This window comes from Emys orbicularis, chromosome 1, assembly GCF_028017835.1.
Source record: "Emys orbicularis isolate rEmyOrb1 chromosome 1, rEmyOrb1.hap1, whole genome shotgun sequence".
Taxonomy (NCBI): domain Eukaryota; kingdom Metazoa; phylum Chordata; order Testudines; family Emydidae; genus Emys; species Emys orbicularis.
The window spans coordinates 204787554-204800106 of record NC_088683.1 but is presented as its reverse complement, the minus strand read 5'-3'; the positions used below and the strand labels follow the sequence as shown (position 1 = coordinate 204800106).

At 41.0% G+C, this 12553-nt stretch overlaps 1 protein-coding gene across 1 annotated transcript in view; it reads right to left on the bottom strand.

Moving 5' to 3' along the window:
* Nucleotides 1-12553, bottom strand: part of TTC3 (tetratricopeptide repeat domain 3) — a 166588-nt gene that overhangs the window by 86030 nt on the left and 68005 nt on the right. Inside the window, exons 13-15 of the mRNA XM_065414830.1 lie at nucleotides 12443-12491; nucleotides 11124-11247; nucleotides 8828-8885 (exon numbers count right to left, since the gene is read on the bottom strand). Of these exons, the coding sequence (XP_065270902.1) occupies nucleotides 8828-8885; nucleotides 11124-11247; nucleotides 12443-12491 (231 nt within the window). The remainder of the gene's footprint in view (nucleotides 1-8827; nucleotides 8886-11123; nucleotides 11248-12442; nucleotides 12492-12553) is intronic.

Here is a 12553-nt window from a genome sequence, read left to right as displayed (position 1 = left end):
GGTTTTCTCCCCCCCAAAAAAATATGCTAAATCGATCACAACTGGATAAAAGGCTTAGCAAATGCGAGGATATACTTTATTCTGACTCACTGAAGTACTCCAGGAGGATTTTTTTAAATCACCGATTTAAATTAGGCTGAGGCGCTGTAAAACTAATTTGAAAATATGTGCTACTGCAACTTTAGATGAAAATGTATAATGAATATATTATACATTAGTGGCATCTTTTATATGAATTTACTAAAAGTGCTATAGGTAAAAAAAACAACATATGAAAATTAAGACTGTGATTCTGCAAATACTTAAATAGGTACACCACTGTATTTACATGAATAGTCCCATGGGACTATTTATGTACTTAAAAGTTAAACATATGCATAAGTGTGTGTAGCATCAGGGACTAATATTTTTATTATCAACTTCTTTGTGGTATAAAATCTTTGTCACTTCAAAACAAAAATTACCTCAGTGTTAACAATGAAAAGTTACTTAGACTTTCAATATATTAATAAAATAATTATGAACTTTAGAATAAACAAACCAAAACCTTTTAAAAAATAGGAGCCTAAAGTTAAGATGTCTGTGGGAGCTCTGCACTGTGCAGGTTCAAATATTTACTGAAGGTGACACTTACAAATAATAATGCACAATAGTTTCCTCATACTTGTAGCCTGTGGGAAACTAGCAAGTGAGAGCCTGTCTGAAACAAAGTTTTATTTCAGAGTAGCAGCCGTGTTAGTGTTTTATGTATATCCTCATTTTAGCATTTAAATGTACAGATTAAATTCTTTTCTCATTATTACACTGAAGTGTTCTTTTAAGGAACTGATATTGCATGCAAACAAACATTAAAAAAACATAACCAAAACCCCATTAAAACAGTTTTTGTACCTGTGTCCTGCTAATTGCCTAATTAGTTTGTTATGACCCACCTTCTTCTAATGTTTAAAGAGCATACATAGAAAAGAACACCACAATATTAAGTGCAACACAAACTTAAGTCCAAAAAAGGAAAAAAACATTCCAATTGATATGATTCTATTTTATCTTCAATGCATTTCATATTTAAAATATAAAAGACAACAATTAAAAGGAAAACGACTTGCTCCATTGTGTAATATAAGCCTCCTCTTCCACTGATCATCCAGATCAAGCACTGCTTATCTGAGAGCATTAATACTTACTTATAATCTCAATTTGCTCTTAAAATACAAAACTACAAAAAAAACTCTGCTGAAGTTTATTTAACATACCCATAGGAGAACATATTCAAATGTAAATGAAAAGCACTTACCCCTGAAACACTTTAAAGCTTTACCAGAAGTAACACTAACTCTGACAGGGAATGCCATTAGGAATGAACAAAAATATACTACAGAAAGACAAACACACTCAAAAAAATACATGTAAACAACACTGAAAGGAAAAGAAGCCAAATGCAAATTAAAAAGAAATGGAGGCACCAGGGTCCTATATAAAATCTTCCACAAGCCACAGCCCTTCACTGAACAAAGAACCCAGAAAAGAATACTCCCTCCCTCCACCCACCTAAAATCTGTAACTAGACATGCACAGCATAACTCCTCCTGCCAAATCAAGGCCAAGCTAAATATTTCCTCCAAAATCAGTATGAACACAAAGAATATCTTGTACTATAGACACTTACAAGGAAAACAAAAACAAACAAAAAAACCCCCTAAAAACTCTAAAGAGAACAGAATGAAAAGCTAGGCACATTTTCTAAGAAATTCATATTAAGGAACAGCAATTCACAGCCCTATTATCTGCTTAGCCTTAGTGTGTTCTCTCTCCCCTAAACACTCAATCCTTCACTAGACCCCATTATTTCTTCTGCACCATCTCTAAAATGGATTAACCTTTTCTCTCAACAGCACCCAGGTTCATGCCTTGGGCCTCTCTTGCCTCAGCTATTACAAAAGCCTCCTTAGCCTTCTTGATACTCAGATTTTGCCCCTCCAGACTATCCAAATACAGCTGTCAATATTATTTTCCTCCTGACCATGATTTTCTCCCTTCATAGATCTCTTTACTGCCTTATAGGATCTTTCGGCATTAAGTCCTTGCAATACTTCACAATTCTATGCCAGCTAACATCTCTTCCCTATAATCCTACTACATTACATCTCTTCACTACTCCAAAACTTGTCTAGACTTGTCCCTTTCGACCTTTTCCGGCTTCAAAAATACCTTCTTTCTTCCTAGTACTTATATATATATATATACACACACACATATATACACATATGCTTAATTGTCCTGTGAATCATTCATACTACCAGATCACTCTTCAACACTTCCTGTTCTGTCGTGTATTGTTTGGTATTGTATCCACTTCTGGTTTTAGGGTTCAGTCTTGCATGGTGCTCTTTACTCTGGCTCCAATTCAGCAGAAGCATTTAAGCATGTGTAGTTTCAACAGGACTACTTTTGTGCTTAAGCACTTAAGAAATTACTCACCTAGTGCAGTAATGATGGTTCTTTGAGATGTGTGTCCCTATGGGTGTTCCACTGTAGGTGACTCCTGAGTAGGGTTGCCAACTTTCTATTGGCACAAAACCGAACACCATAGCCCTGTCCCTTCCCTACCCTGCCCCTTCTCCGAGGCCCCACTCACTACATTCCCCCTCTCTCAGTGCCTCGTTCTCCCCCACCCTCGCTCACTTTCACTGGTCTGGGACAGGCGGTTGGGGTGTGGGAGGGGTTGAAGGCTCTAAATGGGGTGCGGGCTCCAGGGTGAGGCCAGAAATAAGGGGTTCATTGGGCCAATATAGTTACTGAGGGTTTATGCTTGGGGAATTGAGGCTTATTAAGAAGATGTATTGTATAACCTTTTACTGCTTGTGTGGTTCTCTCAAATTGCTTTGCATTCAGCAAATTGTATCTGAATTTTCACTGGTACCGGTAACAATCTGCCAGCCGTGGGCCAATAAAGATCCATTTCTACACCATCAGCCCCCTATTTCCCCTATCCTTCTGGCCGAAGTGATGGCGATGAGGAACACTGTCTTCATGGAGAGGTGAGTTAGTGAGCAAATGGCCATAGGTTCAAACAGTGGTCTAGTCAGCCCTTTTAAAACTAGATTGAGGAATGGGGGTGTTTAGGTTGCGGGAAGATGTTCGCTATGCCTTTGAGACACCTCTTCATAGTTGGGTGGGAGAAGAAGTAGCCTTCTTCCTGTTGGTGAAAGGTTGCAACTGCCACTAGATGGACCTTCCATGAGCTAGTAGAAAGGCCTGATTTCTTTAAGGATAATAGGTAGTCTAATACAAATGGCAGGGTAGACCTAGCAGGGGTGATGCCTCTGGATTGGCACCAAATCTGAAACATCTTCCACTTCTGGAGGAAGGTGCAACGAGTAGCGCCCTTTCTACTGTGCAATAGCACCTCTTTTACCTCCTCAGAGCAAGATGCCTCTATGTGCTGGAACCACGAAGGAGCCATACTTTGAGTCGCAGGGTCCGCAAGTTGGGATGGAGAGTTCACCCCTCGTTCTGCGACAAGAGGTGAGGAGTGACCGGAAGGCTCATTGGTCGACAAACTGCCAGGTGCGACAGGTAAGGATACCCAGTGTGTCTGGGCCAAGTAGGGGCAATCAGAATGATGTTCGCCTTGTCCTTTACCTTCAACAGGACCTTCCATCAGTAGAGGAAATGGGGGGAAATGCATACAGGAGGCCTTCGTCCCAAGGAAGGAGAAATGCATTTCCCAAAGAATGATGCCCAATCCCCTCTCTGGAGCAGTACTGGGGACATTTCTTGTTCTGGGGAGTCACAAACAAGTCTATTACTGGCGTACCCCACTGTTGAAAAATGTTGTGTAGGGTTGTCACCTCTATTTCCTATTCATGGTTGTGCAGGAATTTTGGCTGAGACTATTGGCCGTCGTGTTGTGTATTCCTGGTAGATAGGCTGCTGATATCAGAATATTTTTTTAAATGCACCAGTTCCATTAACTTCAGTGCTTCCATATACAGGGAGTGAGACCAAGCACCTCCCCGTCAGTTTATGTAGTACATACAGGTCATATTGTCCATCATGACCTTTGTATGCATGTCCTTGATCAGCAGAAGGAAATGGATGTATGAGTTTCTGACCACTCTGAGCTCAAGCAGATTCATGTGAAGGCATGTCTCTGCTGGGGACCATTGGCCCTGTATTATATGACCGTTGAGGTACACTCCCCTTTCTATGAGGTCTCCAATCTCCCTTTTTCTTTGGTATCGGGAAGTAGCGAGAGTAGAAGCCTTTGCCCCTGAGATGCATGGGTAGAGGCTCTACAGCTCACATGGTTCACCTCTTGGTGTAGTAGACTCTTGTGAGAAGGGTTCCTGAAGAGGGATGGGGAAGGGTATTTGGGAGGAGGAAGGGAGGAGAAGTGGATTGCATATCCATTCTGGACGATTTCAAACACCCACTTGTCGGAAGTTATCCGTTCCCAGGGGCTGCGAAATGGGGAGAGGCGATCTCTGAAAGGAGGAGAGGAATCTCCCAGTCTGTAGTAGTAGAGAGTGTTCTACGGGGACCTCAACCAACCCGTCAAAACTACCATTTTGATATTGATGGCTGTGACAAAGTGGTTTGTGCTCCCGACTGCTTCCGCTTAGGGAACCTCTTCCCTTGACGTTCATAGGGCCTCTGCGATTGCCATTGAGGCATATATTGCAATGAAAAGGCCTTAAATTGTGGTTGAGGGCTATGCTTCCTTTTGTAGGCTGGAGTGTAAACTCCTAATGAGCGGAGGGTCACCGAAGAATCCTTCAGTGTGTGAAGGGATGCATCCATCTTCTCAGCGAACAGCTTCATTCTCTCACAGGAGAGGTCCTCCACTGTCACCTGGACCTCTTTGGGGAAACCTGATGACTGCAGCAACGAAGCCCTTCTCATAACCACTGCAGTGGAAATCAAGCATGTTGCCCATACTTGCCACATCTAGAGCGGATTGGAGGGACATCTTCGCTACCAGCTGACCCTCGCTGATTATGGCTGAGAATTGGTCTTTATGAGAATCTGACAGCTGATCAATAAAAGAATTTAACTTCCCGTAATTCTGGTAGTACTTGGCCAATAAAGCCTGGTAGTTAGCCACCCGGAACTGCAGAGAGGCAGATGAGTACGCTTTCCTGCTGAACAGGTCTAAGTATTTTCCATCCCACTCAGATGGAGTGGACCTAGATTGGTATTGGCGGCCCCTAGAACTAACTGAGTCCACTATAATAGAGTTCGGAGGCAGGTGAGAAAACAGAAACTCTGTGCCCTTTGCCAGCATAGTACTTTTTGTCTACCCACTTACAGATTGGCAAGGCGGAGGCTGGGGTCTGCCATATGATTCTGGCAGGGTATGGAAGCACCTCATTCACAGGGAGCGCACTCTGGCAGAGGTGGAAGCATGTAGAATATCTACCAGTTTGTGGTGGTGTTCAGTTACCTCGTGTAGTTGAATTTGTAGGGCTTCTGCAACCCTCTGGGCCAATCCTGAAATGACTTGAAGTCATCCACCATGGATAGTGGAGGAGGCATCACTGCCTCATCAGGCGAGGAGAACGATATACAGGCTTGAAGGGTGCCCGCTCTTTCTGCCTGAAGGTTCGATTTCCTCCATCAGTTGTATGGGAGGTTCCGTGGTCCTTGATGCTGTCGCTGAAGGAGGGTATCACACTGGGGGCCCTGGAGGTTTTCTGTCTCTGGGCTGGTCCCAGTATGGCCACTGGGGGTAGCTGGCTGGCAGCTGATACCAGGGATGCCCATACCATGGAGGTTGAGGGGCTGGCAGGTGGTATACCTGTTGCCCATGCTGGAGTTGAGGCCCGTATGGCAGGTATGAGGAGCGTTGGGAAACCAGGTCCTCTGCTCACTCTTCAACCCCTCTGAGGAGAAGGGCGGTGCACGGCACAGAGAGGCCATCGATTCCAATGCCCTGGGGGAGCTCAGTACCGGGGCTCTGGCGCTGAGTATGGGTGAGTCCAGTACATCAGATATGGAGAGGCCAGATGCACACCAGAATTCTGTCGGTGCAGAGAGTGTTGGTGCCAGTAGCTGTCGTTGCGGACTGGCTTGTACTGCCCGAGACAGCAATGTGGGCCTGACCAAATAGTCCGCCCGTGCCACGTGCACCAGTGTTGGTGCCGTTGACGTGATGATGCGGCCTTCCCCATGGTGGATTTTTTATGGTTTTCACACCCTCTTGGTAACGGAGCTTCCTTGCCCATGCCTATCGGGTCTTTGGGCTGACCAACTTGCTCTGTCGGCTCAGTACCTTCTGAGCCCTGAATAGTCAATCTACTCAGCTTTGGTGCCGATAGTACCGATGATAAGGATGGAGCCTTATCCAGGGAACATTTCCAGCTCCATCTGCGTTCTCTGCGGGGACTCGGACCTTTTCTTAAAGGTCTTGAGTGAGTGGCTTGTCTCCTTGGAATCACCTGGCTTCGACATAAAAGGTTGCAGTCGGTTGAAGGGCCGACTCCGTGAGTAGGAGTTTAAGCTTCAATTCTCTGTCCTTTTTGGACTTGGGTTTTAGCTGCTGGCATAAACCACACCTTTGTGGATTGTGCTGTTCCCCCAAGCAGCAAATGCACTGCAAGTGACCCTCTGTTACCAGGATGGATTCCTTGCAGGTCAGACACTTCTTGAAACCTGGAGAGCCAGGCATAACCTTGTCCAGGAGGTCCCAGGATTGGTGGGAGGCAATCCCTTTCTTCTTTTCTTTTTCTTCTTTTTCCTTGTCTTTTTTTTGGCAGGGCAAACTGAAAAACCGAAAGTACTTAAAGAAAAAAAAGCTTCAAGTGAAGCTAAATTTGCAAATCCATGGAGCGTTTATGATCCGTGAACGGAGTGGTTGAGAAGGAACTGAGAGGGAAGTGCCCGTGCATGCTGGCTAGCCTCGAAGCGGGCGAGGAGCTGGGCACACCTATAACGGAGCACACTTAGGGACACTACTTGAAGAAGCATGTATTTAACTTTTGCTTGGTCGGGCTAGAGGGCCCAGTGCCTTGCAGGAACAAGCCCTCATATTGTAAACACACACTTCACTCAGCAACCAGGAATGTTTGCAACTCTATATAACCATTTTAAACAAGAACAAGCTCTGATTGCAAAGAGTAGCTCTCATGCCTCCTCAACCACTTACAACTGTTACCAGGAAATATCAACACTTAACTACATTTAGGAAAAGCAGACTCTTTTTGAAGAGGACAATTACATAACTCTTAAAATCTCCATCTTTGGCACAGAAACAGAAGTCCCCCCCCCCCCCCCCACGCACCTGCGATGGGGATGATTCTCTATAAAGAGATTTTTTTGTTTGTTTTTTTTGTGTGCAAGAAACTCAAGTTCTTATCCAAAAACTTATGGAATCTTTAAGGAATGGATAGTGACTGCTAGTGTGTATGGGGTCAGTAGCTAGAGAACTATGTGCTCTCTACACACTGTATCCCTTGATTGTTTAACTTCTAATTTACTCCAAATGGAAGCCAGATTTCCTCAAAACATCCTCTATTCCTCAATTTCTCTACTTTTTCCTCCACCTATATGCAGTGTCTTTATTCTGACATTACTCTTCGTTTAGTAACCTGCCTCATTCCAATATACAGGAAAAAAAAAAAAAAAAAAAAAGTTTAGTGGAGCTATGCCTCAGTGTTTACATTTACTTGCCACATAAAACACTGAATTGCATCATACCTTTTTATATTGTCTAAACTCAAAAACAACTAAGGGTTGGGGGGGTGAGAGGGGGGTGCATGGAAACCGCTACAGCTTAAAGTGCTTTTTCTCCCCAATTACAATTTTTTATTTTTAAATATGTTGGGCTTTGATTTTGGTACTGATTAGTAAACTATGTGTCTTGAAATTATTATGTATCTTAAAGTTATACATGCATGCTAAGAAAAAGGTGCATTCTAATCTTGGACCAAACATAACAGCAGCTGTACTGGGTCAGACCAAAGGTCCATCTAGCCCAATATCCTGTCTTCCAGCAGTGGCCAATGCCAGGTTTTTCAGAGCAGTGGTTCTCAACCAAGGTAAACTTACCCATAGGGGTACGCAGAGGTCTTCCAGAGGGTACGTCAATTCATCTAGATATTTCCTAGTTTTACAACTACACACTACAGAAAAAGCACTACTGAAGTCAGTACAAACTAAAATTTCATACAGACAATGACTTGTTTATATTGCTCTATATACTATACACTAAAATGTGAGTACAGTATTTATATTCCAATTGATGTATTTTATAATTATATAGTAAAAATGAGACAGTAAGCAATTTTTCGGTAATTGTGTGCTGTGACACTTTTGTATTTTTATGTCTGATTTTGTAAGCAAGTAGTTTTTAAGTGAGGTGAAACTTGGGAGTACACAAGACAAATCAGACTTCTGAAAGAGGTACAGTAGTCTGGAAAGGTTGAGAACCACTGCTTCAGAAGGAATGAACAGAACAGGTAATCACCAACTGATCCATCTCCTGTCCAAAGGCATAGTCTAACCTGCTGCTCTTGCCTGACTCATTTACGTTAGTCTGTTTAGTTCCACTTTCAATTCCAAATGCATACTGATGAATAAGATTTAATTAACAATGGATGAATAAAACAGGAACGGGACAGCTGGATAAGAAGAGCAGTATGACAATTAATGGGGAAAAGTATAAGACAAATGACAGTTTACTGAGATTTAGGTATACAGTATTTTCAAGTCTGCTTGACTGTGGCACAGTTATTTAAGGGGGGGGGGGACGAGAGAAGAAAAACACACCCTCATTTAAATTTCCATTACTTTTAGAGCTAACTCAGGCAATTAAAAATTAACTCACCTGATGGAAGCACTGAAGAACAGTCTTTATTTTTTGCACTTATAGCATCAGTAGTCCCCTAACAACAAATAAACAAACTAGATTTTTCACAGAAAACATATATTAGATAAATATTAAGTTCCAATGACATATTAGAACTATGTTTACGCTACAGATAACTATAAGTATTATCTGAAGAAATAAAATATTAAAAATAGGTTATGGTATCAACAGTTAAAAGCACTAGAATAGAGACAAATTTCTTAAAAAAAAAAAAAGTAAAATTAGAAGAGATCAACTTTGGTGAGTAAAAGTAACTCACTTATGTTCTCATTCACTATAAATACATTAGAGCAGGGGTGGCCAACCTGCACCTGAGAAGGAGCCAGAATTTGCCAATCTACATTGCCAAAGAGCAATGTAGTACAGAAAGTATTTATCAGTTTAAAGGAGACAATGTATACTGACCTATTTTACAAAGATGTTCCTAGTTCAACGACAAGTGGCATGTTTTCACAAGAGGCAGTCTACCCACAAATACATAAGAACTGAAGCTTTCAAGTCCTCCTTTTATCCTGTGTATAATACCTCCTCTTTTCAATAAGAGCGTTCCAATTAATTCATTGCTCAATCTTACTTTCTATTTTGCTACTCTTTGCTCTTCTGATATGGTTTCATTTCTCAGTAAATGACTCCGCCTTGTTTCTAGCCAGACCCGTTTTCCCGTTGCTAGGCAGAATTTCTTCCACGTTTACATAGTAGGCAAATGTATTTTTACACTGCTGTTAGATCCACATTATGAATCATCATGCCTCCATTAGTATGCAGCATAACTAACCTGCTAATTTCTAGTAGTTGATAATGTTAAAGGGAGTCAGAAAGAGGCAGAAAAGTTGAATTTAAAAGGAAAGAATGCCTTCAGAGAGTAACAGCTTTTTGTTCAGTTTCATTCAGTTTGAGCATACAGCTTTATCCCGGTTCTAGCGAGAGTTGAGCAAATAAGGTCTTGTTTATCCCAGGCCCTGTAGCCAGTGGTGTATTTCCAACAGTGTAAACATACGTTACACGAATGTAATATGATTTGTACCAGCCAAGAGTTGTTGCAAGACAGGATAACTGAACCTTTACAATTCCCATCTACACTAGAGGTTTGTACTGGAACAGCTACACTGCCATGTTTTTTTTCCCACTGAAGTATACCAGGCCTAAATTCTTAACATAGAGATTTACTCTGCAATCATCATTACTTATTCCTATATGTTACTAAGGTATCGCTTTCTAGGGAATTTACAATACACTTGCCAGTGATTTACATCTGAAGTCAATACTAGGTGTCCTGTTACAGATTGTTTTCAGTCTTTCCTATCTATTCTCTAAAATTTATCGAATGTCTGGTCTTGCTGCTCAGGTACAAACAGTGTTGTTTCCAGTGATGTGAACTGGAATTTCCCACCTGAACTTCATTGCAAATCTGTCTCAGTATTTGGTGTTTTACTGAAACCCCCAGCTCCTGGAATCACATTAAAGCATGAGAACCTCAGGTTTCATATTAAAAGTATCTGGTGTGAAATCCTGGCAAGACACCCATTGATTTCAACTGGACCAGGATTTTTACCCATAGCTTTTATGGTTGCGGAAAAGAGTTTAAAAATGTAAACTGAATGCACACTGAAAACTCAGAAACAGGACAGCAAATTAAAAAAAACCTACTTTTTTGAATGCTTGAGGTTGGAAATACTGCATTTTTGTTCACTAAGCACCCCACTGTTTGTGGCAGTACATAATGACTGGCCAAACTCCTGTGGCTGAAGATTGGACTGTGCCAGGAGGCAAGTAGGGATGGTTTTCTGGCCACTGAAGCAGTGTCAGTTAGGATTCTTTCTTCCAATGAGCCCCGAACAATCCCTGTCTACTCCAGCTGGGAGTCTCTTCTCTTCCCCCAGCACCAAACTCCACCCCTGTCCAATCAATTTCCAACTATTCCTTCAAATCAGGAAAGAAGGGCAAGGCTGTACACAGTTTGCATCAGGAGAGAAATCTACATAGAACTCCGCTTCATGATGCAGCAGGACAGATGAGCTGAATAAAGCTGCTAGCCCTTCAGGAGGGCATATGGTCACCTAATACTCATCGAAGTTGGGATAGTGAGTAGTGAGCCAAGTTTTGTCAGCTCCAGTTTATCAGAGCTTCCGGGACAGTTTCTAAGGACTCAAGAATACAAACTGTGTCTATCAAGAAAGTCCACAATTTTTATAAAGCACATGTTATTGACAGTAATTTCTAATCAGTAACAGTACAATTTAAAGATTAAAGTTACCCTGATAATGTGTTTTTGATGACAGCTGTGGTCTTTAGAGTCTGCTTTTATTTTCCTCCTTTCTTTGTCCATTTCTTTTGATTCTTGAGATGTGAATAAATCAGACCATGAAGAACCATATTCTCTAAGGAAAATAAAATGATGTTTTCAATGCTGGTAAGTCATATAGGCAATACTTAAGACTATAGACTGTATATGCATTGCAAAAAATCCCCATAGATAGATGAATCACAGATAGCTTAGACATATTTAAAGAGGTGGTCATGTAACCAAGCTACCAAAGTTCTTCAGACTACTGACCAGCAAGAAAAGAACTAAGTGTCCAGCACCTCTAATCAAATAGCAGAGTGATGTTTTCTATAAAGAGTGTACATTTATACGGTTTCTGTCTACACATAAGTCATACTCTATATGCCATAGCAAATGTTGCCTTCGCAATACAGAAAAGGAGGTTATGGAAGGAAGTTTCTTCAGGTCATTAATTTTTTATAGAAAACTGATTTTAATTATAGTTACTGCATTCTTTTTTATAATGGCACATACCATAAAGCTTACAAGTGAAACAATAAAATCCAATGCATCTTTTAGAGAAAAAAGTTTAGTCGATAGGCGTGCACTTTAACACAGCTAAATAAACAGTGACTAAGGTGGAGGGGGAACAAAAACACTTGACAGGTCAAATCCTATCTTGTTCTATACACAGACCCGAAAAGATACATTTGACTAGACGGGGATTGCCCAATAGATGTACATGCTAAACTTCAGTGATGCTAAAAATTAATCTACGATTAATACATGTATATGATTGGTGCTTAATTACTTCATATATCTAGGATTCAATATGGTTTTAACCCCCAGGGATTTTCTGTGGTTTAGCTGAATCTAAATCAAGACTTTTCATTCTTTAAATGTAACATATTTCCCAATCTGCTTCCCTAATAGCTACAGTACTGCAACAAAAGATAAAAAGAAGGAAAGTTAGTTGTTTTCAGGACTTTTCAGATTTACAACCTGGGGAAAGTAAAAAACTAAAGAAAACAAATCTAGAGGTAGTAGTAGTCAGCACAAAACAAATGAAATATATTTTTAATTACTTTGTTTCCTACACTCCTCCACGACTACCCCTCATTCTGATTAACAGGCATTAGACACTGCTGGGTTCAGATACTTGCCTCTTTCCCCTTTATTTTTACTTGTTGGTGTATAACATAGTAATTCAAGCAAACTCTGTGCTCTGTACTATTTAAACAAACATTAAATTAACTTTAGATTAATTGAGTTATTTTTTATAAATAAAAATAAATCTGGCTTTAACTTACCTTTTCTCAAAAAATGATTTCTTTGTTCTCTGTTTACTTGCTTTCCGACCTATAGAAATTTAACACAGAAAGTACTGATCCAGCAACTGAAAAATGTCATTTGAAAGTAAA